At 52.0% G+C, this 27,919-nt stretch overlaps 8 protein-coding genes across 8 annotated transcripts; 5 read left to right on the forward strand and 3 right to left on the reverse strand.

Annotated features, from left to right (window-relative positions):
- Positions 1-966: 966 nt before the first annotated feature.
- Positions 967-6,349, forward strand: CC77DRAFT_932632 (kinesin-domain-containing protein; the record flags this gene model as incomplete). Its single annotated transcript, XM_018534268.1, has 5 exons — positions 967-1,123; positions 1,182-1,505; positions 1,560-1,738; positions 1,789-5,712; positions 5,762-6,349. The coding sequence occupies 5 exons, from the start codon at positions 967-969 to the stop codon at positions 6,347-6,349; spliced, it is 5,172 nt and encodes a 1,723-aa protein (XP_018387556.1).
- An 840-nt stretch (positions 6,350-7,189) lies between these two features.
- Positions 7,190-7,809, forward strand: CC77DRAFT_1019142 (hypothetical protein). Its single transcript, XM_018524765.1, has one exon. The coding sequence runs from the start codon at positions 7,332-7,334 to the stop codon at positions 7,563-7,565; it is 234 nt and encodes a 77-aa protein (XP_018387557.1). The 5' UTR covers positions 7,190-7,331; the 3' UTR covers positions 7,566-7,809.
- On the reverse strand, positions 7,690-9,799 carry CC77DRAFT_1019143 (hypothetical protein). Its single transcript, XM_018524766.1, has one exon. It carries the CDS (start codon positions 9,672-9,674, stop codon positions 7,860-7,862), a length of 1,815 nt encoding a protein of 604 aa, XP_018387558.1. The 5' UTR covers positions 9,675-9,799; the 3' UTR covers positions 7,690-7,859.
- A 1,830-nt stretch (positions 9,800-11,629) lies between these two features.
- CC77DRAFT_787046 (hypothetical protein) lies at positions 11,630-12,637 on the forward strand. The gene is made up of 2 exons (XM_018533178.1): positions 11,630-11,743; positions 11,922-12,637. Exon 2 carries the CDS (start codon positions 12,050-12,052, stop codon positions 12,557-12,559), a length of 510 nt encoding a protein of 169 aa, XP_018387559.1. The 5' UTR covers positions 11,630-11,743; positions 11,922-12,049; the 3' UTR covers positions 12,560-12,637.
- A 4,306-nt stretch (positions 12,638-16,943) lies between these two features.
- Positions 16,944-19,339, forward strand: CC77DRAFT_932220 (meiosis induction protein kinase-like protein; the record flags this gene model as incomplete). The annotated part of the gene is made up of 3 exons (XM_018534253.1): positions 16,944-17,096; positions 17,151-17,900; positions 17,951-19,339. The coding sequence occupies 3 exons, from the start codon at positions 16,944-16,946 to the stop codon at positions 19,337-19,339; spliced, it is 2,292 nt and encodes a 763-aa protein (XP_018387560.1).
- A 1,811-nt stretch (positions 19,340-21,150) lies between these two features.
- On the reverse strand, positions 21,151-23,597 carry CC77DRAFT_1019148 (LET1-like protein). The gene is made up of 2 exons (XM_018524767.1): positions 23,270-23,597; positions 21,151-23,213 (listed from the first exon to the last, which is right to left on the reverse strand). Exons 1-2 carry the CDS (start codon positions 23,372-23,374, stop codon positions 21,462-21,464), a joined length of 1,857 nt encoding a protein of 618 aa, XP_018387561.1. The 5' UTR covers positions 23,375-23,597; the 3' UTR covers positions 21,151-21,461.
- Positions 23,598-23,994: 397 nt separating this feature from the next.
- On the forward strand, positions 23,995-25,502 carry CC77DRAFT_1030099 (hypothetical protein; the record flags this gene model as incomplete). Its single annotated transcript, XM_018526560.1, has 3 exons — positions 23,995-24,234; positions 24,283-24,497; positions 24,551-25,502. 3 exons carry the CDS (start codon positions 23,995-23,997, stop codon positions 25,500-25,502), a joined length of 1,407 nt encoding a protein of 468 aa, XP_018387562.1.
- A 633-nt stretch (positions 25,503-26,135) lies between these two features.
- Positions 26,136-27,733, reverse strand: CC77DRAFT_787326 (arrestin domain conatining protein). The gene is made up of 3 exons (XM_018533179.1): positions 27,518-27,733; positions 26,507-27,391; positions 26,136-26,456 (listed from the first exon to the last, which is right to left on the reverse strand). The coding sequence occupies exons 1-3, from the start codon at positions 27,593-27,595 to the stop codon at positions 26,214-26,216; spliced, it is 1,206 nt and encodes a 401-aa protein (XP_018387563.1). The 5' UTR covers positions 27,596-27,733; the 3' UTR covers positions 26,136-26,213.
- Between the last annotated feature and the right edge of the window lie 186 nt (positions 27,734-27,919).

Raw genomic sequence — 27,919 nt, forward strand, 5'->3', positions numbered from 1 at the left:
AGGCGGCATGATGAGCTGAAATGTTTCCTCAGCAATGAGATGAGGCTGAGGGGATCTACAGCCGCAATGGCTGCGTATGGAGGACAAGGCCGGGAGCGGACTGCCGGTGCATGAATGGCATTGCGCGTGCTATGCTCGGGCTCCTTTGTGGCATGACAAAGCTGCGTCGCCTGGTTCAGGTTAGAGATAGGCCAGGAGGATGGGAAGGAAGGGCCGTCGATCGCTAGTGAGGCAAGACTAGATGGTGAAGGCTAGTGGGGTCCAAGGCAGGGGCGAACGACACGAAAACAAAGTTTACAAGTCATTATTCCTTGGGTAGCGGTCCAATTGCAGGACGGTCTACCATAGTATAACGTTGAAGGGGTCGCTGTCGACGCAGGGGAAGACGCTCACAGCGTGCATCCGTCGCCCGGACAGGAGTGGGACCGGCGAGCAGTTGACTCGAGAGTCAGGCAGTGGACTTGACGCCGAGGTTATCTAGGTACGGTCTTAGCCAGGCACACAGACGCCGATACAGCACAGGTACGGCACACTACTTGGGCCAACCTGCAGCAATTGGCTGGGGTATCCAAAGGCGGCCCCTGGAGACGCTAAGGGGCATCTGGCGCGTTGGTAACCCGCAGTAAGCCCTGCTTGCTTGCTCTCAAAGGGCCTTCACAAGCAAAATAATCCGCGTCTTCATTTTTTATCCTGGGGCTCTTCTTTTTTGTGCCCTTATCCTAATCGCTGCGAACGCAACCCACAGCCTGCTGCCCCGACTTCTAGGCGGCTAATCTGCGCTCGCACCAACCACCTTCACCACCACGGCCAGCATTGCTTCCGCGGATGAAGGCCGCTCCGACAACGCCCAAGTCACTCTTTGCTGGATCCACGTTCCTTCCACCGCAAAAGCATACACAACACCACATCCAACGGTCGGCGCACATACACCACTCGCACACAACGGCGCAGCCGTAAGCCGCACCCATGGCCACCTCACCACCAGGTTCGCCCGCAAACGGCGTTCCGCGGCCCATGAGCGCAATGATCCGACCGAACCGCAGCTCCAGTCGCATGAGCGTGAGCAGTAAACCCGGTGGCAGTAGGGCTTCAGATGAAGACAGCAGGACTGCAGTCAAAGTTGGTAGGTGCATTCTCAGGGTCCGCTGAACATCACCCATTCTAACCACAGTCTAATGCAGCTGTACGAGTGCGACCGCCACTGCAAAACGGCGAACCGGGCTACGAACTCATTCCACAGCGCTTTCGCGGCGCCCTCTGCCACGTCACATCACCCTCAAGTCTCACGATAGATGCTCCTGGCGGCAAGAAGGTCTTCGTGTTTGACCGCGTCTTTGGCGAGGACATTGAGCAGGAGGGTGTCTTTGAATACGTCTCAGACAGCGTCAAGTCCTTTGTTGAGGGCTACAATGTCTCCATCCTCGCATACGGCCAGTCCGGCGCTGGAAAGTCGTATACCATGGGTACTACAGGTCCGCGAGACCAGGCGGACAACGATGTCATGGGTATGTCGGACATTGCCTTGCCAAAAGCAAGACAGTCGTGCTAATTCACACTAGGCATCATTCCTCGCGCAGCGGCGCTGCTATTCGAGAAGCTTGAGGGTAACAGCAATCGAGGCTCATCAGGCATCCGCGCACCAAGCAGCCGTCTGTCGGGCATACACAACATTTCCACCAAGTCGTCGTCATCGTCATCAGCGAATCGCAACTGGCAGCTCAAGGCGACCTACGTCGAGGTAAGATAAGCCCTGATCAAGTGGAAAAACCAAGCAACTGACGAATGCAGATCTACAATGAGCAACTTCGCGACTTGCTGATCCCCGAGCATGTGGCTCCCAATGACAGGCCCCAAGTGAACATTCGCGAGGACCGCGACGGTCGCATTCTCCTAACTGGCCTGACCCAGATTCCTATCAACTCAGTCGATGATATGCTCGGCGCGCTCAACTTCGGCTCCGCAATCCGGCAAACCGATGCGACGGCGGTCAACGCCAAATCTTCCCGTTCACACGCAGTCTTCAGTCTAAACCTAGTCCAGAAGAAGTCGTCACCTGCCGCACCTACCTCGACTCGTGAGAAGCGCCGATCCGTCCCAATCGAGATGATGTCGGGCTCCTCGAGCGAGAGCTGGGTGACAGTCGACAGCAAGTTGCATTTTGTAGATCTGGCAGGAAGTGAGAGGTTGAAGAACACAGGAGCGCAGGGTGAGCGGGCTCGGGAGGGTATATCCATCAATGCAGGGCTTGCGAGCTTGGGCAAAGTCATCTCGCAGCTGTCGGCACGTTCCCATGGGGGCTACGTCTCGTACCGCGACTCTAGGCTCACGCGCCTGCTGCAGGACTCGCTTGGCGGAAACGCCATCACCTACATGATTGCTTGTGTTAACCCAGCCGAGTTCCACTTAAGCGAAACCTTGAACACCGTCCAGTACGCCCAGCGCGCCCGCGCTATCCAAGTCAAGCCCCAAATCCAACAAATCCATGACGACAGTGATAAACAGGCGGCCATCGACCGCTTGCGGGCCGAAGTCCAATTTCTCCGAGACCAGATTCGACTATCTGAGCGCACAGATAGAAAGAAAGCAAACCCTCAAGAGCGTCACGAGCGCCAGGACGAGCGCGAAGCTGAGCTTCAGAACCAGTTGCTTGACGTTCAAGAAAACTACAATGCGCTCAGCGCCCGTCACGCTAAGTTAATCTCCGAGATTACCAAAGCCCGCGACAACGAAGAAACTGAAACGCCTATGCTCAAGGATGCTATTGGTGACTCTGCACTTGAGAGGCTGAAACGATCCAATTCTTTTGCCGAGGCAGTCGAATCCGTAGTGTTGGAATACGAGAAGACGATCCAATCGCTGGAAGCCTCCCTTTCCAACACACGATCATCTCTGTCGAATAACGAGAGCGACCTTCTGGAGAAGGAGACACGCATTGCAATTCTCGAAAGCCAAAACCATCACCTGCAATCGCGCATTCAGAAGGCAATGGAACGGGACGCGAACAACGAAGAGTATGTCCAATCGCTCGAGCGCCAAATCGACAACTCAGCGAATGGCATCGAAAAGAACGACACTATCATTACTGAGCTGCGCGAGAAGCTGCAAAGGGCTCGCGAGAACGAAACAAGCAGCGAGGAATACATATCAACATTAGAAGAGCGTCTGGCCGAGAATGAGCAGGAGACTGAGATCATGACCCGTGAGATCGAGCGACTGAAGCATGTCGTCGAAAGGCAACGCAGCGTGGCCAAATTGGACAATCTCCTCCACGAGCTCGACCATAAGGATCCCGCTGATGACTCCTACGTCAACGGCCACTCCAAGACACCTAGTGATCCCTTCATCGAAAAGCGCCCTAAGCTGGAGAAGCGGGTTACTAGCGAGAGCATGCACCAGTTCGGCACGCCCGTGGATGCCATTCCTGAAGAGAGTGAGCGTCCACTCACAGCCAGCACATCTGCCCAACATGACGGTGCAGACGAGCAAAAGGATCGTTTTGCTGTCAAGGCTGCTTCAGCCGCAGGCGACGAGCCTTCCAGCCCGGCGCAAACTCGCTTTGTCAATGACAAACTCGACACCGTCACTCAAGAGCTGCTTGACCTACGCGTTGAACATGAAGGAACGCTTCAAGACTACGAGAAACTTGCCAGCAAATACCAAGAGGCTTTGCGGACTTTGGCCGCCCTTCAAGACTCTGTAGATGAGGCGCGCCGTAATGGAGTAACGTCAGTGGCTTCTTCTCGACCAAGCTCCTTCTTAGCAGAGGCGGGAACGAATGGTGTCACACCAGAGGATGGCCCACTATCGTCCTCGCGTACATTGTCTGCGGAATTGTCCTTAGCGGAGTCTGGCAACAACAATATTTCAGAAGAGGAGACGGAGGTCGGTCACGATGAGACCAAGGCTCGACGGACATCAGTCGCCTCCACGAACCAAGAGCAGCACATTCCTGACACCGTGCTGATCCAAGAGCTGAAGGCACTGAAGCTACTGCACAACGAGAAGGAGGAACGTATAGAGAAGCTTCAACAAACTTACTCCGACCTTCAAGAAGAGCATCAAGACACACTCGACTACGTCGAAGAGCTCAAGTCGGAGGTTCAGAAAGCCCAGATGCAAGCGAATCGACCATCTTCCCCGTCTGTCCACATGATTCGCAGAAAGTCCAGTCAAGCAGTTCTCGCGAACGACCGTTCTAACCGCGCATTCGCCTCGCTTCGTAACTTGGCCTTGGATACTCTAGAAGAAGACCCTGATGCCATCCAAAACTTTGAGGTCAACCTCAACACTATCATGTCAGAGCTTCATGTCCGGTCTGAGCGAGTGCAGGATCTGGAGATGGAGTTGCAATCTGTACGCAAGGAGATGGAAGGCAAGATGACTTTGATCAGTGGCCTGACAAAAGAACGTTCTAGCTTGAAGGCTGGGTCTCCTCTCGACATCTCCATCGTTGCTTCGATGCAGGATCAGATGAAGCAGAATGAAGAGCACATCAAGGAGTTGAAGGATTCCCACACACAGCGCGAACAAGAACTCAGAGAACAAATTGAGACCCTCAAGGCTTCTGCGAAGGGCATTGATTCATCTGATGATCTAGCATCGCCGCGCCGGACGCCTGAGGCGACGCCGATGGTGAACGGTCACGAAGAACCTCAAGATGAGGCTAGTCGCCACACTCAGCTTACTACGCTCAGTGATGAAGCTGCTCACTGGCAGTCCAAGCACCTCGAGGCCATTGAAGCTACCAAGGCCTCCGAGAAACGACATCTTGAGACAGTTCGCGAACTAGAGTCTGCGAAACAGCGACTCGAAGTTGACCACGCTCTACGCGTGTCTGAGATCGAGCAAACCCGAGGCGCTGAGTCTGAGGCAGCTCTAGAACAGGAGAGAGCCAAGCACTCTGAGCTTATTGCTACCTTACAAGCCGAAGTTGACCAGCACAAATCAACGGCTGTCAACAACGCTGCTCGCCTTGCTGAGCTTGAAGAATCTCATGCAAGCATTATCCAACAGATTGAGGAAGACTCTGAAGCCCGGGCGCTCACCGAGAAGGAACTGGACACTCACCGGTCGCTTGTTTCCAACTTGGAGAGGCAGATCGAAGAGCACAAGGCAGCGATCGACTACCATCAACAAGGCATGGATTCTATCCAGAAGACACACGCAGTCGAGCTTGAAAAGCTTACGCTAGAGCTGACAACTCATCGAGAAACATCTGCCTCGCTCGAAGCGGATCTTTCCCAGGCCAAGTCCGAGATGGCGACGCTGCTTGAGAGTGTTTCGACTGCACTAGGCGAGGAGACAGACATCAGCAATGTGCAGTCTCATATCGAAGCACTGGTTCAGGAACGCAAGTCCATCACTACCAAGCTGGAGGAGGCTTTAGCCGACCGCGAGGTGGCTAGGAAAGACCTCGCGGAAGCCGCCAACGAAGTCAATACACTCAAGGGCAAGATGAAGGAGTTCGAAATCATCAACGCCGAGACATTGAAGGAGCTCGAGAAAGTCAGCGAGAAGGAGCATAAGAGCGCCCGTCTCGTACAAGAACTTGAAGATCAGCTCAACCAGAACTGGGACCAGCATGAGGCTGCCAACAACCGATTGTCGGCTCTACAAACTGAGCGCACTCGCGAGCTTCAAGATGCCATGAACCATGGTGAAGAACTTGAGAAGGAGGTACAGGAGTCGCGCATCAAGATCGCACTCTTGGAGGTAAGTTTGTCTTAGTCTCAACTTCGAACAATGAGCTAACATGATTTAGTCGCAACTGGTTGATGCGAAGCGAAACTCTACTCGTGTCTCTATGGATCCTCGTGAAGACCTTCAACGATCCAACTCGAACAACTCTACTGCGCGCAAGAGCACCGCGCACACCTCTTTGCCGTCACCACCACCTGCCATCCCTCTCCCTCCTCTCCCTCCTGGCAGCCCACCACCACAGGCCAGTGCGCCTTCTCCCCCTACCTCGCGCCATCAGAGCAAAGATATTGCGCATGCTCAGTTGGTCGAAGACCAAGAAGCTCGCATCCGTACCATCGAGAAGCACTTGTTTGCTGAAAAGCAGCTCACAGCTACCCTTGAGGATGCTCTGACTGACCTGGAAGCTTCAAGCACCAAGACCAAGACTGATCTGGATCAGTTTAGAAAGAAGTGTGCTACTCTGGAAGAGGAGTTGAACGTGATGCGCAAAGAGCGCAGCGCAGCACGCCACTCTCTCCAAGCCGTTGAAGAGGAACGCAACGCCCGTCTTCGCGTTGAGGCCGAGCGTGCCCACCTCGAAGCTCGCATGGCAGCTCTCAACAATGCGCAGAAAAAAGGCAAGAAGAAGGGCACCTTAAACTGCTTCTAAGCTTCTCCGCTTATCCACTCACCCACAACTTTAACCTTCATGTATTTGCTTCTTTGCTACCTGCTTATACCGGCGTACTGGAAGGGATCTTTACATACCACGCGCGACATACCCCCGATACACCTGCTCTACCTAGTTTGCCCTCCGAGGCTCGCAGTAGCGTCTTTTCTTCGACATGTCTTTATGCTTTCAACGATTTGCAACGCTCGCATCTCTGGCACACATCTACCGTTGGACGCGCTATGGTCGGTTGGACATAGAGAGGTCCTTGTCCGATACCTCTCTTCTTTCTTGCCTTTTATGTTTGCATGCCCCATACCCCCCTTACTTCACCTTACTTTACTTTACTTCACTTCACTTCACTTCATTCCAACTACTTTCCTAATGTATATTTTCACGGCAGTTGATGGCTCGAAAGGGCATTCAGTTTGAGATGGAACCAGGGCCTTGGATTGTCTTCATGCTCATCGTCGGATGAGAGCTTGCGTGTGCATAGCGAAGAGAGCGAAACGATCAACTTTTTTGCCTTTCTTGTTTTTAATTTGGGTTCTTCTTCTGGGACATTTGCGAAAGCAGATCAATAGGATCTATGAGAGGGTTTTTGATGGATGATCCACTGTGACAAAAAATATCATGCCCTCTTTCTACCTACGACACGCCATTGTCTCGACCTTCCCGTGATGAAACACGAGTCCGATACGCTCATTGCACTACACCTTAGTCATCGTCGACGTAATTACTGGAACCAACGGAAAGCTATAGCAGGCAAGCCCTTGACATACTGCATCACATGACCCTTCATCATCTGCACCTTCATCACACCATCACACCACGAATCACGGAACTTAATCGTCACACTACGTCGATAACGCGTAATCTCGCTTTGCAGGTTTCAAACGCACTATGCGACGAGATCGCGATAATTTGCCTACCTAGGTAAGCAGATTTAGACGACTTACGCTAGGTCAACCGTGCCTCATCAATGGATTCTTCTGTGCCGCTTCCTTCTGTTCCTAACTGTGCCTCCGCCCTTCTTTACTTGCAATATATCCGTGCCGTTGTGTACGGCACAGTCGTGGTGCGGCACACATACGCGAGGGATGCGACGAAGCGTCAGTACAAGATTGTGGTGCGATGTTGTGTGAAGGATTTAGATGAGAAAGTGATATGTCGGGTACTTGCTCCGAATCTCTTTGCGTTGCGTTGTATAGATTAGGAAGGAGGTTGCAGCATATGGATCAGGGCACGGCTTTGAATGTCCGGTCGTTGTTGGTTTCATTGTTCTAGAATGTTGAGAAAATAGAAGAGACGGCTTGAGATTACATTGATATGATATCTGAACTTGTGCGCAGGTCCGAGAGAATTATGTGAAAGGTGGATAATTATATGAAAGATAAAAAATGGCAGAATGTTTACGCTGACGACATAGTTGGTATACGAGCGCTAATTCTGCTTGAGGGACATGCTTGTGTTTTATCACTGCGAGCGAAGAAATGTAGTTCGCGAAGTCTCATACATTCCGATCAACAAGCTCGTAACCAGCGAGTGATTGTCTGCGCGACTTCTTCTGACCTTTAGACCTAGCGTTCACGGTATGCAAAGCCCAAGCACCCTCATCATACCAGTAGCGTACCCCCAGAGAATCGAGTTTGTTCTTTGCCCCTTCACTACGCCACGCTGATTCCGCCGCTTCTCTGAGGTCATTGGACTGAGAGAACGTCAAGATCTCGCTCAGCTTCGCTTGCTGATAACACGGAATCTTGGTTTGCCGATATAGTCGTGCGTTCCATAAGACTAGGAATGCTGCGTTGATGAGTATCAAAACAGGCAGCACAAGCAAGAGTAGTGGCCGATTTGGATCCAGTTTGAGTGTGTGGGCGCTCGAACGCATTGTGACGGGATTGGCATCGGGCGAAGTACTTGCGCGAAGTGCAGTGGCCCCGATTGAAACACTGATGAAATGTCGAATTTTCTCCATTTCCCAACCTTTGTTCAAGCCTTCGTTGGTAGAAGTAAATCGGAGTGGAATCTCGCCCCAAGGAGCATCATACATCGGCATTGTCCCGAAGACGCTAGCCCCGTTCCCAACGGGTGATATAGCAAACCAGAGCGCCAATTCGTTCAAGCTTTTAGAGTTTCTCAGCTGTGCAACGCTTCCTAATTGTGCTCTCGCTGTATCGGGAGCCACTCCGACAGTGAGGATGTCATCCACAAACTCGATAGTTATTTGACACGCTATACTGGTGATTTGTTTGCCGAACCCCTCCGTAGTTGTGGTGTCACCTCCGACGATTGAACCGTTGATCGCAGCGAAAACAACCGTCGCCCGGGTTTTTGTTGGTGATTCAAATACGTAGTCGTCTGCCCGGACAGCAAGTTTGTCCTTGTTTCGAACTTTGACAGCAGTAGAATGTTGATCGCCCTCAGATCGCCCATTTTCGGGATTGTTCATCCTTGTATTGAATGTTAGAATCCCGTTTTTCCACTTCTTGGGTCTCGCTTTCCACCCTGTGCAGCTGATCTCCTGTTGCAATCTTACAGCGTTTGCAGAGAAGTTGCCGCGTTCTGACAAGGTCTTCCGGTCGAGAATCCAACTGCGTTGGTCTCCCATTGGCTCGGTAGACATATTCCACGCCCATGAAGTGTACCAAGCTGCAGCTCGTTCCAGCATGACACCAGGAGGGTTTCTTTGTATGAATATTGGACCGATCATGCCACCCGGGCGTTCGTACAGACTCTCAAAGACGCTGGATTGATTTTGCTGATTAAATACACGTCCCATTAATGGAGCGCCGGCAAGTGGAAGCAATGTGATGTTAATGGTCGCAAACAGAATCAGACCAGAGTTGAGATTGCGTATCGTAAACACAGCAGCCGGGGAAGAAGCAATAGAGCCACCGCTCGCCTTAAGGTATATGTCCATCTGATTCAGTGTGAAGTTTTGTCGATACAGTAGCGGCCACAAAGCTGATTCAGAGAAAGCGTGGGCAGCATAGGCTATTGCTGCCAATCCGATGGAGTAAACTACTGTGCTGATTCCTTGCACGGTCCCGATGTTGTCCGTAATTTCTTGGGTGCGGCGAGGCACTGTGCAATTACTCGCCCATGCCGGGCAGTGAAGGATTTGTTTGCTCAACCACGAAGCGAAAAACACAACTGTAAATATACAGCTAATTCCAGCAAACAGGGCGAATGGAACGAGAGGACTGCGGGCAAGAAAACTCCAAAATCCGTGACGCCGAGCCAATTCCGGTCTTCTGACGAGGTTCTCAGTACTACTCGTGTTGATGGGAGGATGCAAGGTTGGCCAGAAGTTAGTCACCATAACTTCAATAGACGAAAGTCCAAAGTGGTATCGTTTACTGGTTACTGACGACTCTGATGATGTCGGAAACAATCGCTAAGTTCTCTCCCTCAATTCGATGCAAGACTTGAGTTTGTATGTTACCAGAACAAGCCACAAGGCTGAGACCTGGCAGAATCAGAAGGAGGGTTGCCCGAACATCTACTGGAAGCGAGTGCCACTTGCTGCTGCAACTGTTGGGTGATTTTGCCGCATCCGGTCTCTTCAGAAGGCTGAAGTGTCAGCCCGCATAGATATCTATTGATACCGGCATCTTGATTTGCTCCTTCTGTAAGTTCGGGTATAAGGCAACGAATCTTCGTCATCGCCGCGCCAAATGCTCGGCGATGAATTCATGGCGCTACCTTGCGGCCTGTTGAGAATCGAAGATAACGCATATAAGGCACTGCGTGGCTTCTTGTAAGCTGCTAATGGTAGCCGGTGCGGGGTAATGAATGCAGTCAACGAACTCCTGTGACGATCATAGATGATACACCATACAGTACGGATTGCTGGCCGGTGCGATCGTTTAATCGTATAAGTCTCACTAGATCAGTAGAATGGAAAGATGACTAAGTAGAAGAAGCCGATCTTCTGGATAGCAGGCTGATTTTAAAATCATGAATCATTGTCTCCATGCTGTAGATGTTTCTGTGGAGGTGCGCTAAAGCAATGTTGGAGGAAAATAGATGATCTAGGAGGTACCTAGGTAGGGGTTGAATACCTGGGTACCGCAGCAGAGGCTCTCAACTGCCATGAAACAGTCCTGGGAGAGGTTACCGACATTGCTGTAGATGCATATTCATCGAAGGCCTAGGCAAACTAGAACACATGCTAGGTGCGTCGACAACAATTGTCCCAAACATGCATCACGCTGAGGGCAGGTGGGGAACTGGTTGGCTGGGTTGGTTACATAAGCGGCGCTACGGAGGCTCGGCGCCGGAGCAAGCTAAAATTTCTGGAGCTCAAAACCAATCCAACATCATTCTCATCACCTACATCGCAACGCGCTTCATTATGCGCGCCTCTAAGTACTCATCTTGATCAATACTAACTCAAAGAGCGCGCATGCTTTACATTTCAGGTAAGCTTTTTCCGTCCCCGCGACTCCTGCAGAAGATTATCACATACGAACAATCCAAATCCTACAGCACCGTGAAGGACTACACAACTCTAGAATTACAATGATGCAATCAAGCGCATCAGCATTACCAATCTGTGTACTTGGACACTTGCTGACAACGTTCTAGTATCGCAGTCACCAGCGCCAGCAGTTTCCTCATCTCTTCGCAATTTCTCTAAAGGTAAGACATCTCAACCTCTTCATCCCACCACCCGCAGAGTGATGAAAACACGACACGGAAAGGCATTCCTCGACCTGAATATACAATGTCGACACCCTTGCTTTTAGTTTCAGCCTTGTCTGACACTGCTAAACCCTACCGCAATTTTGCAAGACGTTATTCGCGATCAACTTGCTAACTCTGGTACTTGCAGGTACATACTCCCATAAACACGAACCTTCCCCTCTGCGAACACTCCTGGCTTCCTGATGATACCTCGATGCGTCGGGCGGACATAACGTATGCCTTGACCGGCATCCATCAAAAGCAGGCGTACAAACCTGTGGGTGTTCGGAAGAGGCTTTACTTGTTGATAACAGCATCTCTGATTGCCGTCACATACCACATTTTGCGATGCGTTCTTGCGAACTGTTCAACTAACAGGCCTCGCAGGTATGACAAGCTCTTTCTTCCAACAGACGGTCCATCATTTCAATGATGATTCTTTTGATATTCACACTGTGTGAGCGGCGGCGTTGTAACGAGCGTCCGTCGTACTGATCACTACCACAAAATCTGATTTAATGAGGTATGTCAGAATCGAAGACTCTCCAAGAACGTTAACTAACGTGTGTGTACCAGGCTGATTCTTGATGGACTCGTACTTTCCATCCACCACGGATGTCGTATGTCTCTTTGGACGTATGCTAACATCTCGAATGCAGTTCCCACTCCGGTGTTTTCAGGTCTACTATCCTGCACTTTTTGGTAAGTTGAATCACATCCCGCTCTACACGCCACCCCTCGTATGATGAACAACATGATTTCGCTGTGTTCTTTCTTAATTACATTGAAGATACAATCACCTTGGAGAACTGATCCCTATACCTTAAAGTCGTCATCTGACAGCACATTTTGGTTGAACTGGTTTGCTAACCATGTACAGTGATTTGGTCTTGATCGCTGTTTCTGAGCAGATTCGCGATGGCAATAGTGTATATAGTAATGCAATCATATATTTGCCACATCTAATTCCCTGAACCTGGACCGTGATTGCGCAATGCTTGAACCAGTATGCTGTTGAACCGATCATCCTTGGATGAGTGCATAGATCCTATCGCCCACCGTGACCGCTCTTCTCACCGCAAAGCCATCCGGTGTATCAACATGTTCATGAACCCACACCCGCCAGATCCCCGAGACAAGACTCCCTGTACCGGCAGATTCCAGCATCTTGGGTCTTGCGTGCGTCTATGCAAACCACATTCGGTCTGGCTCGCGTCTAGACGCGCATGCGCGCACCTGCATGAAATGGCGGTCAAGGACAGGATGCCCGCTGTTGTCAGATGCAAGAGAGACTTAGCTGCAGGTACCCATTTTGCTTTCGCCCATCTTGCTTGCAGTAGTATCTGTATATCTCCCGAGCAACCAAGATTTCTCTTCAGTTTGCATCGTGAGTGGGGAAGGCTCAGGCAGAGTCACAATAGTTCTGTGGAGTGTATTCGTGTTGATGGTACGCACGGTCAGCTTGCTCATCACCACTCGATTTTGTCTGCAAAGACTGTCTATCATCTGATCAGATGACTCCTTGAGCAAAGCTTGGTTCGGAATCAATGAAAGTGTATGTTGCGTTGTCTCGTGTTATGATGAGCTGTACTGTGTAGTCTTATCAAGAAACGAGTATAGTTTGACGCTCAAGAGTATTGGTGTGGGATGACGTGGTGCATATCATGTGGGGTTTTATGATCTGTGGCGCCTCGCGTGTAAAGACACGACTAAGACCTGCATGTACTGATCGAGCTGGATAATTGAGATGTTGGGGTAAGATGCTGAGTAAGAGTGTTCATTGGTGTCGTGGTGCTGCAGCTGTATTGACCGGGTGGGGGAAGGATGACATGGCATGACACGAGACCGAGGCAGTATGCACAATGAGCAGTCTATCACGGCCGTATGAACTATGGCCTCTGCGGTGTGAACTATCAGATGAAGCAGGCGAGGCTGGATCAACAGACTGACACGATGCAATGCAGGTGACATGCAGACGTTTGTGGGGGACACATTGGTAGTTCCACTGTACACAGACCGTGTATTGCTCAGCTCACGTAAACACTAGGTCCACGTACCAAAGGGAAAATTTGTTATCGCTATAACAGTAGTCCACGGGCAGATGCAGATGATTAACACACATGCTTCGGGCCGAAGCCTTGCGGAGCCGTTCAGCTGACGTTGGATGGGAGATACCGATAAGATGTTCGGAGAGCGGGGAGTATACAATGGTCCGTACTCTGCAAAGACCTCGGGACCCTGAGATGGCATGAATGATGAAATCGGCGATATATGGGCAACGACAGGCTCTATGGCTGGCTAGATTTGATATTCGCCGAGAGCTGTTATTGTCAGCTGAGGAGCGGATGTACCATGGTATAGTAGCTGAGATGGTGCGAAACACGAGTGGCTGTTTCAACGTCCAGTGTCAATAAAGACAAATGCAACTGCGTAACTTGACTTCAAGGCCTAGTACCACCTACGTCGTCGTGCAGCAGCGACGGCGCCACAATATGAAGCTGAAGCTGCGACAGATTGCTCTGTCGTAATCGGAAGAACTGGTGGCTCGAGGCTGAGCTACCATCCCGCTAACGCGTTGCTTCTCCAACGTTTGGCTTCTTACTTCTTCTGTGATCAGATGTGCTTTTGTCAAGAGGGACATGGTACCGGAAACAAAGCAAGTTTGCCGCGATCGAGCGATGGCAACAGATCTCTCCTAAGTCTCTCCTGCGTCAGCGCCCGTCGTTTTGGCCAACTCGGTGTCGCAAGACGGCCTTAGGAACTAGGTCGTTTAGACTGGGTGCGCAGCCTGAACCGGTTTTCCTGAAGAAGCACAAAGACACAACGTTCGTCAAGAGTGACGCAAGCAGACACGGGCTGCCGCGCGGTGGGTTTTCTCCTATGCTCGTGCCGTGTCGCGTGGTTCTTTGACGCTCCGGCTGTTGTTGCATGTAATGGTGCTCGGGAGGGCTGAAGAACGATAAGCGTTGGCAGACCCTACCGATGCGGAGGAAAAAACGAATGTGGTTTTCAGACAGAGGGTAGCTCGGTGGTGCGCACCATATCCGGTACGGAAGATGACTTGCATTGCACTGTACTCGTCTCTGGTGTAAGCTGGTCGGGCTACTAGAATAGACGAACGATTGGCTGGGTATTGAGATTTCACAAACTGCCTGAATGCGCACTCATAACACGGAGTTTGCCAGATGACATCGCTGTTCATTGTTGACCTAGTGATATTGGCACGCACAATTATCGTTGGAATGAATAGAGAAAAAGATGGTCATCAATAAAGCATGCTAGTCAGTGTTGGTCGTACGTCTCTCTGGTGACAGCCGCTGGCCGATCGTGGTGAAAATTCGGAAAGCTCAAGCTCGTGTCGGAGATTCTATACCCATCAGGCAGCATTCAGGGTGGGCCGGCAATCTACTCGGACAGCCTGTGACATGCCCTCAACACGGGAGAATAATTCTGGAAGAATGAGGGCCCCGGAGTAAATCTTGCTGGTCCCTGGCCCCAACAGCTCGCCCTGAGCAAGACGAAACCATCGTCGAGTGCGCATGGACAGCAGTTCCATTGTCACTCAGGGTCCGTCGCTGATGGCGCAGGGACTGACAGGAGGAACGACGGAATTGCGCGCGTCGGGAGGGAGCGGCCAGCTCAAAGTGTCCGTCCAAAGTGTGAATTAATCATGCAAACTCTCTCGAAAGAGGTTCGGTCTATTGATGGGCAAAAGCAACTTTGCCGCAACTCCGCAAAGGTTCCCGCAGAGAATAGAGTTGGGACTTGCGCTCGCTGCCGTTTCGTCGATCACAGGAGGTTACACGACGCGTCGGACTCTCCACAACGCGCCGTGCCCTGCAGCTTCTCGAAGACGCTTGAGATCATAGTTTATCGATGATGACATGTGAAGCAGCGGGGAGAAATCCTGTTCTGTTTCACTGCTTTGGAGGTCGTCTCCGCACATGCGACGCACATCCTCATTCCCACGGTGTTGGAGGAGCACATCATCGGCGCATCAAGGACGGTCCTTTCACTACGCTACTGACTCGAGCAGGGGATGGCTTGACGGTCTATCTCGCCGTCGTGGTTCCGGACTGCCGCGGGAAGACTAGAGGCACGCCTCGACAACGAAACCACGTTGACGGGTGCCCATGACGGATTCTGCCAATGAGCGCAGCCGCTAAGCCCCTGACGGCCAATGGAATAAGGCTGCATGACGGCCATCCAGGAACCTGCCACAAATCAGGAACCGGCGCCGGAGCGAGGATGAAAGGGGTGGAAACGTGGGCCGCAGCGAAATGACAGCTTGATGCTTGCTTGTGCCTGTGACGTTCCTGACGTTCCCTTGCGATCGAAGGATGGGTGCAGCATGTGCAATATAGATGCAGGCACCCAGGGGGCGCGAAGGGCAGGCAGACGGCAGCTACTTGAGAAGTGTATATTCTCAGCGTGGCTTTGCGGTGAGGGGAGCGTGTGCGCTGTACATAGGTGAGGCTATGTCTCTCGCGCGGTGAATTAGTCGTGGCCGTACATAACACGCGTGCATGGCTAATGCACATGTATGCGCGCACGACAAAATTGGCACGGCGATGCACGTCGCATCACGTGGGGGATCATAAAGTGCAAATGGCCGCAAAAGTGAGAGCAGGGGGCCCAATGAAAGGAGACGATAAAAAAACATCTTGCAACAATTTGTGCCATGGGCTGCCCAATGTTGGGCGCTAGGCTGCTTCGGTCAGCCGAACGCTCCTTCCTGCTAAGCTTGGAACCACCTTCGCGCCGTCCTTCACCACACTCGCCCCGAGCCTGGTCTGTCAGCCCCCGTCTTCATTTCGCGCCTATCCACTCCACCCCCCAGCGCCACACTCGCATCTCCCCCAAAAACAATCGCGTCGCCATGCTTCCTGCGCTGACCGCTTCACAAATCCACACGCTTCCCCCACCAGTCTCGCTGCGCATGAATTGTGTTTCGCTCGTTGACTACTAACCCGTCGCGTCTCTCTCCGCCCATCTGCCGCCTGTGCCAACGCACGCAGCAGCGACCGCTCTCACCATAGCAACAGGCCGACTGCTGGCCCTTTGACCGCACTTGTCCCGTCTAGGCCGCCCGATCTTCATTATTACGACTCACAACGCTCCCCGAGCGCCGCTTCCACTCTAATCTCTTGGTCTGGCCTGGCGACTCGTGCAAAGACCCAGTACCGCACCCCTTGCTGTCTCTCATTACACGCGCCGTCCATCAATCACAGCAGCCTCTCAAAGCCGGCGTCTTTTCGTTCGTGTGGCTCTGACCTCCATCACATCTCGCTCCCGCTAGATCGCTCCGTCTTCTGTTGCCCCAAGCCGAATCACTGGACCTTGCCAACTTTCACCTCCTTCACTTGCGATTCGGAAGTCCACATCCCTACTCCCCCGAGCGCACAGGCACTCTCAAATCTCCCAGCCCGATCATTAAGCTACCTGCGCTATGGTCACAAAGTCATTCCTCTTTCAACCTCACTAGAACATCCTAACCTGCGGAATACTACCCGTCTACCGTGGTCCTGGGCTTGTCTCCACACGCCCTCCCAACCGTCGTCTCTCATTTTCTCGACATTCCCGCACCTGCATCAACCTGGACCCTTACAACACGCTCCTATCGCATCTCAAACCCTCGATACGCACTGAACTCCCCCTCCCCCTCAACTCTACGACACATCCCCAAGACGTCTAAGAACCAACATCACCTTCTGCAACTACAACCGTCACATGAGATGAACTAAAGCCCCCTCGAGCATCGAGCATCATCGTCCAAGGACTCCACAATAGGTACGTCCAGTCCATCGCTCGTCATGACGCATCTCCTAACGTGTACAGTCCTTCCCATTGGAAGTATCTGCTATAACAGATCTTCAACACAAAAGGGTACATTCACATCAATATGCATCCAGAATCACAAGCACAGCCACATGGCTGGGCCTCCCTTGAGGAGAGGTATGAGGTGATGAAGGAGATTGGTGACGGCAGCTTCGGCAGCGTCGCGCTTGCACGCGTACGAACTGCGGGATCTCACATCGCTCGTCGTGGTACTCTGGTATGTACAACGCTACACAGGAACTGAGGTATCGAGTCAACTGACGCGTCACAGGTCGCGATCAAGACCATGAAGAAGACTTTCGACTCGTTCTCGAGCTGTCTCGAGCTTCGGGAAGTTATCTTCCTACGATCACTACCACCACATCCTCATCTGGTTCCAGCCCTGGACATCTTCCTGGACCCTTACAGCCGAAGGCTTCACATTGCCATGGAATTCATGGACGGTAATCTGTACCAGCTCATGAAGGCACGGGATCACAAGCCAATGGACGCGCACAGTGTAAAGAGCATTTTGTTCCAGATAATGTCCGGACTGGAGCACATTCACGACCGCGAGTTCTTCCACCGTGACATCAAGCCAGAGAACATCCTCGTCTCAACATCGCAACAAAACGACACATCCCACCCCTTCCGACGTTACTCAGCAATGATGACTCCTCCTTCAACACCCCCAGCCTATACGATCAAGATTGCCGACTTTGGCCTAGCAAGGGAGACACACTCCAAGCTTCCATACACAACCTACGTTTCCACCAGGTGGTACCGTGCGCCTGAAGTGCTCCTACGTGCTGGCCAATACTCAGCACCCGTCGATATCTGGGCAGTGGGTGCTATGGCTGTCGAGATCGCAACCCTGAAGCCCCTCTTCCCTGGTGGAAACGAGGTTGACCAAGTCTGGAGAGTGTGCGAGATCATGGGCAGCCCTGGCGGTTGGGTCAACAAGCACGGCCAACGTGTCGGTGGCGGTGAGTGGAAAGAGGGCGTCAGGTTAGCGCAGAAGCTGGGCTTCTCATTCCCCAAGGTATGTCACTCGAGGTTCTTGAGACACGATTCCAGCTAACAATCACATAGATGGCCCCACACTCAATAGACACCATTCTGCCATCACCACAATGGCCTGCTAGCTTGGCACAATTCGTCACATGGTGTCTGCTATGGGACCCCCGCGCCAGGCCTACTTCTCGACAAGCTCTTGACCACGAGTACTTCCAAGACGCTGTTGATCCTCTACGCCTTAAGTCTTCGTCGTCTCGATTGTTGGGTCGCAAAGGATCCGAAATCTCTGGCAAGGACTCACCAGATGCCTCGCCCAAACTCACATCCAAGACCTCGTCATGGCTTCGTCGATCACTCGTCGCTCGTGAGAGTGCCCCAGCAGTCCCACAACACACCACACAGCAACCTTTGTCGCCTCGGCCATCTCCAGCTCACGCGAATTCTGATGTGAGTGGGTCGACCAAGCAGCGCCCGGCTGCCACTAAGCGAGCTACGTGGACAAATGGGGCTTCCAACAATGGCGCGCCTATCCCAATCTTACCTTCCATCAAGCCGATCTCACCACTTTCGGCCGAAGTTACTGCACAAGCCACTGCAGCAAGCAAGGTCGGACGACAGCTCTCCGTCAATTCACACGGCAATCACTACGCGGATGTGCACCGACAAGAGGCAGAGAGAGCCCTGAATGGACAGTCGGATGTGACATCTCCTGTTAACGGCCAGAAAGAGGGGTTCTTCTCGCACCTACGCAAGCGCGCTCGACGCCTCTCAGGCCGTTATCAGACTCCCATGTCGCCAAACTCAGACGACATCGAGGCCAATGCCGGATGCGCTCCATGGGCGGCCACTAGCGCCAGGCAATCCTTGATCATGGATCAATCACAAGGCGCCCAATCAGCCTCCACTTCCGATTTCTCTGAGCTAGACAAAGCACTGCAGCATGTCAGAGACAGCGTGGAGGCACATTCCCAACAGACTGCCTCAACTAGGAGCTCGCGTGTTGCAACGAACCCAATGCTCAAGCGCCACCACTCAGTACCTCACGGTCCTGAGCCCCGAAACTCAGAGAACGGACCTAATGCACCAATCTCCTCTAGGACACGACGAGCGCTCCAGAACAAGTCTAACCCGTCAAATCAGTACGAGGTTCCCAACGAAGAAGAAGAGTTGCTCAGCGAAGTTCTTGCATCCGCAACAAAGGCTGCAAAGAAACTGGACCAGCCGAAACCTCAAGGTCCACGCCCCGCGGTGTCATACCCGACTCCGTCTCCATCACAGAACCGCAACAGTGTGGGGTTCGGACAATCTGACTATATGACACCCAGCAAGCCTATGGACATTTCCCAACATCAGAGCAAGAACGAGCAATCTGTTTCCAAGTGGCCAACACCGCCCGATGACGGTTCAGACTGGGCTTCAAGTGTGGCCGCCAGCCTTATGGCAGCTCAAACCCGACACCGATGATATCCAACATCGCGGGACCCATACTTCTTTTCGCCTTGCCTTCGCTGCATGCTCTTCCATCCATATAATTGTAATTTGGGTCACCGCACCCGCTCATTGTCGCTTCCTATACGACCGTACGACATTGAGCTCTCCCGTCTGGAACGGTGCACGATTACAGAAAGATAGACACAGACGCTATGCGCTGCAAAGCCCTCAAAAGCAAAGCGCACTCTCTGGGATGGTGTTACTGGCGTTATAACACACCTCATCGTCCTTTTGCGCAACCACCATCGTTTTACCATTTCACAACGTCAACGTTGTCCTTTTTCTCTCTCTCAATATCAGCTCCACATTCGCTCTGTACCACCACCACATATTTCCTTTTACTGAGTCAACATCTCGGGTGGCATCTTACATCATACTTGTGGCGGATCGACACGAGATCATCGTCTGTTCATTTCGCGGGAAATTGTCGATACCTTGTCAGCAAGTTACTCGGGTCTACTACAGGGATTGTCCGTGTTTGGGGACACCCTGTGTACACCTTGCTTCTGTTTCAGTTTTTTTTTTGGCGCGTCTTGCTGGCGCTATCCCGTACTATACTAGACCGAGTTTCCTTTATGTGCTTCATCTCGTCGGCGGATACCCCCAGTTTGAGCATTTGGCGACTACATCATACCATCACCAGTATTATTTACATATATCCTTGTTGGTTAAAAGGGAAGGGGTGATCGAGGGAGGTAACCTTGTTTTCTTGGGATAAAACTTGGTACACGGGAGGTGGGTAGAATAGTTTTTGAGCGATCAACTGGCCCTGTTTCAACTCTCCTTGCGTACCATTATTACCTGCACTCTCCTTGCGTACTCTATCTTGATTTTTTCTCAGCCCCCACATACCAACCGTTGTAATATGTAATAAGACATATAGCCCAGGATGGCTAGTCATTGTATGTTTCTTGCCTCGCGTCTTTCGCGTATGGCTCATGGGAAGGAGTTTGATACCACCTGGATTCTGTTTTCATACTGCAAAGCCTCGGTTCTGGCTGGACCGAACGCGTATCTCATATGTAACATTAGTTAGCTACTCCATCATCATCAATGAACGCTGCTCGCCTGCCTGCGCCTATTGCGGCATCAGACTGCAATAACTATACACTGTTCTATCCTCAGCATCCATGCCAGACCCTGTATATCTATCCGCTTTGACGGCAACAAGTACGTGCTTTCGCCACAGGACACGCAATAATCTTGCGTCACCTTGACCAGACAACGCATCACCCGCGTTATCGCCACAGCCATGAACCCTTCTTGCGTTCACGATGACTCAACACTAGCCACGTCTTCGCTTGGGCTTTGGGCTTCAAGCATATCCCCTATGTACCACAGACCCTGATTCTCCGAGATCACCATCGGTCCTACTCAAGATCGTCAATATACCGTACCGGCCTTCCTTACGTTATCTTCACTTGGCTTGGACAGCATCTTCCTGGACATGTAGATGAAAAGACGATATCTGAGTATACAGCGATATCCTCGTCAGCGTCGGGCAGCCGAACTCCACGGCATGATCGTCAGCTCAAGTGCAGACCAAGTCCGTGTGTAGTGACATTGGTATTGTGTATCTTGCGCTCTCTCGTCTAGCCTGTGAGTGGTGGTCGTGGAGAGAAGGAAGTGCGCGTGGTACAGTAGGGGGTTAGGGCGTCAGGGGATCAGGGCCGGCCCGTTGCGTATACACACTTGCATGTGCAGCCACAGCGGAAAAGACATGGAATGACGTCGGTTCTGGCTGTGAATAGGCAATAGTGTTGCTTCTTCTACTTCTTCGAGCGCAGAGGTTGGTAGCATGAAAGGGGGATATTACCGGCTGAAAAAAAAAGAAAGCAAAAGGATGCGCTGAGGTTACAGTGAGAATGCAAGTCGTACCTTGACATGCAATATAGAAAAAGCGGCTTCAAGTGTCTTGCAGCATGCCAAATCCGATAATCCTGATCAATGATGAGATATATTTGATTTTCAAAGAAACCCATAACCGATGCGAATGCATTATTGCACGGCCAGCTCCGGTTCTATACGTGTAGAAAGAACGCCACCCAATGCTCATGCCCGTGTCTAATATGTTCGTTCTTTCGTAAACAAAGCTTTACCATCCGCCGCCAGCGGTCACGGCCAATCCAGCAACACGTTCCATATCGCTTTGCTTCTTTTTGCCAACATCGCTTTCTACTTTGATATACGATGTGTATATCAGCTTCTGTTGATCGACGCCCGTAATGCCGGCCCAATGTGCCATGAGATCCTTCATACGTGATCTCGATATACCATCAACGACATCATGCTCGGGACTGTGACCGTTCGTTCGCGCATTTGCCTCGTCTTCCGAATCGCTGCCCGAGAAGTAGGCCTCGTCTACCCTTGCGAGCCACTCTTTCTGCTCCTTCGGTCCTGGCTTCGGTGCGGGCGCATCTTCATTCGCTTCTTGAACCCCTTCGTAGACGCGTACTTCTTCTACTTCCTGAACCTTGACTTGTCCACCACCGTTTGTACATCCGCCTGGACAAGCCATGACCTCGACGTAAGCATAATCTTTGACGCCCTCTCCTGCGGCTGTGGCACCACCTGGCCTTCTGCTTACACCTGTTTTGCCGCCTGGTAACCTACTGGCTTTGGCTGGTTTAAGTCGCCGTACCAAGTTCTGGATATTCCTGAAACCGTAGAACCGTGCTGCTTTGATTATTGTTTCTGAGCCACGGACGACCGAGTACTCCACCACATCGGCATTCCGCCCTCTTGCGACTGATATCGAGGATCCCGGATTCTGAGCTTGGTATGTTTGTAGTATGTGATGTAGATATCCACCGGAGGGCCCAGCAGCTACGCTCTGATTCTTCCGGCGCGAAGGAGGGAATAGGAAAGCGTCGATCTTTGAGTCTGGGAAGGGTGTTCGATCGGCAGAGGAGAGCGGTGTTCGTGGAAGAGAAGCAAAGTTGATACCACGAGCAGCTGCAAGGTGTAGTAGCTCACGGGCTGTAATCACACAATCGGTGTCTCTTATCTTGTCCTGAGATTGATCATAGCTAGGTAACCAGGCAGCGGAGGTGAGCTCGCCACGGCTAGCCTCGAGTTTCTTGTCGAAACATGGCATGATTGCGAGATGCCATATCTGAGACGGTGGCACGTTGTAACGTTCGCTGAGTACTGACTTGATTAATGTGCCGGTAAGTGCTTGCGGCGACTTGAGCCGCGAGAGATGTGGAAGGACATATGGGTGTGTCTTCTCGGCGTAGCATATCCAGCCAGGGCAGGCCGACGTAAGAATGGGTGCTTTCGGTGTGGTATCTATTGCGCCCTCAGAGCCAGGCTTTGGAGATGCCTTGAGTGCTTCGGGAGATAGAGCATTTGTAACCTCGTCCGCCGCCGCTACGAGGCAGGCTTCGCGCATGGCATTGGTGTCGATGACCCATGTGAAGTCACTTCCCTGGTGGCCACCAGACTTCAAGCCTGAGGGTCCACTGAGGAGCTGCGCAATCATATTTCCGGCTTCTACCTCAGAAACGTTAAAGACGGCCGCCAGACTTGCGCGAGTCTGCGGTGAGATGCTGGCGACGAACAGCTTTCCTTGGGCATTGTGTCCATTTACACCGTTCGTCACACCGTTACTGGTATGTCCATTTGTTGCCCCATTTGTGCCATTATGTGCCAGCCACGGTGTGCGTAACGACGGGTAGGTATCGAGCGTTGTGAGGACCTCGGTATGCGATTGTAGCGAAACTAGTACTGCCTCTGCACTCGTTACACAGCCTGAGCACGCGAGACAGTCCGTAAGCGATATTGAAGCGGGTGGTGGCGGTTCTGCTGCAGCGGCTTTCTCTTCGGTCGTGACTTCGTATGGATCCTATGACCTTTGTCAGAATGCGCCGGCCTATGACGCAACGCGCGAGTCAAACACACCGAGTTATCTGCTTGTTGCACTGGAAGCGTCTCTATAGGCTTTATACACGCGACACCCGGCGAAATAAAATCGTTGAGGTCGTCTGCCGAAAGAATGGCGCTCATGTTGCGCCGTGTTCTAGTGGGGGAGGGGCGACAGGCGCTATCGCGATGCGACTTGAAGAATGTACGCGAAGACAATAAACACCTTACTATGCAGGCAGAATTAATGATTCAATGAAGAAAGAAAGAAGAGCGCAGTACTACTTGGAAAGTCCGTATCCCTCGCCCCGATGTCGCGGAGAAAGCAGTCACGCAACGCGCCGGCCTATCGATAGGCTCGCATTTCTAAAAGATTCCGATGACAAACCTCCGCGGCGAGTTGCCACACTAGGTATCCACTTCCTCTGCATGCGAACCTCTGTTGCTGCTCACGTGCTCGCGCATGCCATTCTCGAATGCAACAGAAACACATGTTCACGCCTGGCTACATCAGCTGACGCGATACGGTTGCTCACCCAGCATAGGAACATATAGTACGCGGGGTGCGTCTGCTCGGCAGATTGATTTAGCCAGGCAAGCCGCGCATCGAATGGTCGTAGGGAAGGCCTCAAACCTGGAAAGTGAGCAACATGAATATAGTATTTCGATCTACCTCTGACCATACTATGTCGCTGCATCTTACTAGCTGATCATGCTTTCTTTCATATCTTCGCAGTACCGCTCCTGCTACGCTACCCCTATGTATGCGACGCATTTTCATCGATACCTTGAGACCAATGTCTTCGAAGAGCAGCGCGAGATTCGAGGTTGCAAAGAGAAGGACTGCTTGGAGCTCGGCGCCTAGATTGCTGACGACACGTGTTTTCTTCGGTGCCTTGTGGTTATGGTTCAACATGAGGACGCCTGGAGTCTTGATACCGGCAGATTCATTTGCCTACGTACAAGATGAGAGCCTGAGGGACATTTTAAACACTACGTTAGGGGTATGGGAGAGCCCCAACCAACACTACCGTTCGCTAACACAGTCTAAGTTCGAAGGCATCTTGGTCCTCAACCTTCCATTCCGTACCGACCGTCGCGATGCGATGAGCCTTTCAGCAGCCGCCTCAAACATCAAGCTCGAGTTCGTGGAAGGCGTCACGGGTGGGAGCATCAATGAAAAAGCATACCCTCCACCAGAAGAGAACAGGAAGCATTCTGCAGGCATTCGAGGAAGTTGGAGAACACATATGAATGCTCTACAAAGGTACATGGTCTCTGAACTTTATTACGAGATGATAGTAGGCTAACAACCTGAAGAATAGTCGACCATAATCTTACCACCGCACTGATTTTCGAAGACGACGTAGACTGGGACATTCGGATTCGTCAAAATCTACAACGTTTCGCACTCGCATCACGCTTTTTATCAGGGAACCATGGTATCTCTACAGTGAAGGACAAACTCGAAACGCATACAAACACAGAGACAGAAGACACAGCCTTCAAGATCATCGACACTTCAAACCTCCCAAAGACACTAACCTCCCTCCCTTTATCTTCCATACCCTCCTACAGTAGCAATCCCCACATCTCACCCTACGGCGACCCAACACAATGGGACATACTCTGGCTCGGCCACTGCGGTACCGGCATGCCACGTCCAGCACTCAGTCCACACATCCCCATCAACCATCGCCACAGCACTACTACGACCATCTTAACCCAACCCAACGATTTCACGGTCCCCTCTGCACAACACCTGAAAGCTCACCCCTTCCAAGGTGACCCCGACGCCCTAGGTACCACATTCCCACCCCACACACGAATCTATCACCAAGCAACGGGCGGGACTCTATGTACAGTCAGCTACGCCGTCTCCCAACGCGGCGCCCGACGCCTCCTCCATCAATTTGGCGTAAGTGGGTGGAACGGCATTTTCGACAGCGAACTAGGCCGGTGGTGTGCTGGCAATGATCCTGACATGGGCCGGCAGGGCCAGAACTCTCATACTACTGTGGAGGGTGGGGGCATAGGTGTGAGTGGAGACGAGAGGGTGTGTGTAACGGTTCAGCCACCGATATTTGCGCATCATCATCCAAACAATGGGGAGAGTGATATTGGAGGGTTGGGTGGAGGTTATGCGAAAAGGTACGAGACAAAATATTTGAGGTATAGCGTTAGGATGAATCTTGCGGCTTTGGTTGGGAGGGTAGGGGGAGAAGGTGACACGGAGGGTTTGGTGGACCAGTGGCCTGATGGTGAGGAATGAGGATGGTTGTCACGAAAGTGTTTCTGGAAGAGATAATCAAGTTGAAGTGATATGGTAGTGGTATTTCCAAAGTCCCTGTTGTAGCTGTTGCAATCCGCCTACTACGGCTGTGGCTCTTGACTCTCCTCACTCTCTTCGCTTTCCTTCTCCCATGCATACAGCCGTTCGCAAAAAGACAAATCTTCTCGGTACCCGCCGAGGCGTTCTCCCTTTACCTTCCTTCAAACTATGATTATAATGGGAATGAACGACTCGAAGGTATCATGAACTGAACAACAAGCGGCCGTCCCATCGTCCCCTCCGTGTAACGCCAGTAAAAGCCAAGAAAATGCTCCCCTTATACAATGCACAAGCTCACTGGGTATAATGACCTTGCGCCTTTTGTGTTCAAACAGATTCAATGCGTGTTGCAGATGGCAGCCTCGATATGACTCCGGGCTCCGCTGGTTGCATGATCGATTTTGCGCCTGTGTTGTGCATAGTTCCGCATTGTTGTGCGATCCAGGGTTTTGTGTGGAAAGTATCGCGAATACGCAGTCCTTGTCGTCTAGCTGATCATTGGCAGCCTCAGTCCAATTGTATTCTGTTGCTCAAGTCCGTCTTATTCTTCCTTCAGCCGAGATAGAACATGTAGATCGTCCAACACAACTGTTCTCCACATGGCAAAATCGCATCAGTCGAAATTTTCAACTCTTCTGCGTGACTGAGACTTCACTCAATGAGCGGTTTCCGTACGCCTCCCACGATTGCAATTCCGAGTGCGCGCAAGCCTTCTGGGTCATTGGATCGAATAATAGTACTGGCGGGTAACATGGGGTTGTCGGGTGTGACGTGTGCGGCGTCCTTGGCTGCCTGCTCAATGGCCTCCATCTCCTCTTTGCAGCCAGCGTGGTCAAACGGACAAACGACGATGGGCTGACGGAGAAGAATATCCCTCGCTGACGACATTTGTGCCTACTCCCAGTCAGCAAAATTCACAACATCTGGTTTCAAGTGCAGCCTACCTTGACTGTGAGGTAATACTCTATTTTGTATAGAGTACCAGTTGTCGTGAATCCAGTAACAGCATACATGGGGAATTCTTTCTGCCCTCTAGGTATGATACCTGCGTTGTCTCGTAAATCTTTTGCGGGAAAGACCAGTCCGAGGTTGGTGAAGTATCCAGCTTCAGGCATCTTCACTCCGACCTGCTGCTGTGTTTTTGCCAACGTTTTGACCTTGCGAGTCGGTTCGTCTCCCTCGTGATTGAAGATGATCTCCTCGTCAATCCCAACAGTAATCTTTTGTATCGTAACCTTCTTTGCCTTGCTCAGCCAGTCGGGATTAGGGCTCAGTTTGATGTATACAGAGACTGGATCCATTGGCCCGTAGCTCCATCTCGGCAGGCTGATCCCAAGAGTGACCAGGTGGTCCGTTACTCGTTCGGCGCTCTCTGGTCGGTTGTACATGCCAAATGTTGAGAGGGTGTCGTATCGTTGTATGGGTACTGCGAAAGGATACTTTTTCTGTTCTTGAGGCCCTTGTTGCACTGTCACGACGAGTTCGTAGAATGTCTCAGCTGTCCGACTAGGTAGTTGTAGACTCGCGGGCGGTACCCTCCTCGCTACTTCCTCTCCACCACGCCCATAGGGTATGAAGATGACGAACGGGAGGTCCATGCATAGTATGCTCTCGTGTTCTCTTCCAGGTGAACATCGATATAGGAGCATTTCCTTGCCAACAATGTCGGTAATCTCCTTGCGCGGGGCTGCCAGGTGCTTCTTCGTGACCGAGTCGGCAGACGGGTGTATTGTTTCGCGCCGGTGTAGTGCGATGGTGACGAGGGAGACATTGACGGGCGCTGAGACTCCAATGAGTGGCCGGATCTCGACCTTGCCTTCTATGCGAGGCTGTGGTGTGTGTCAGCATCAGGCCAGTACCCTTGCTGAAGGAAAGTTGGTCATACAGCGACTCCAGGCGAGCTACTTGGAGCGCAAGAGGTCCAATGAGAACAGAAGGAGAGTAGAGACACGTACGAGTGTTGCTGATATGCCTGGATAGCCAACCAGAAAGTTACTGTTTGGCGGTCCTGAGACGCGAACAAAGGCCGACATGTTCGTTTCTCGCAGCGCAGGCCTGGGAGGGCAGCGAGCGCTGCATGGGCGTGGGTATGGCCTTTCAGGATGTGCTTGGCCCGTCCAAGTCGCGCGTCTGAGGCTTTAATGTGCTGGTGCGCCGGCCAACTACGCCGTGCTTGGAGCTAGGTAGCCTTCCGGGCAGCGAATTGTGGGGGTGGAATGATGTAGGCGCCTCGTATCTTGAACCAGCGGGGCTCTGGGTGGCAGCGACGCCGGTGGATGCGCGGCGGGCCCGTGGGTTAGGGATGCGATATGGATACGGTCGTGTTTGGAGTGAATGCGCGGCGGGAATACTGTGGT

Source organism: Alternaria alternata (assembly GCF_001642055.1).
Source record: "Alternaria alternata strain SRC1lrK2f unplaced genomic scaffold CC77scaffold_7, whole genome shotgun sequence".
NCBI lineage: Eukaryota > Fungi > Ascomycota > Dothideomycetes > Pleosporales > Pleosporaceae > Alternaria > Alternaria alternata.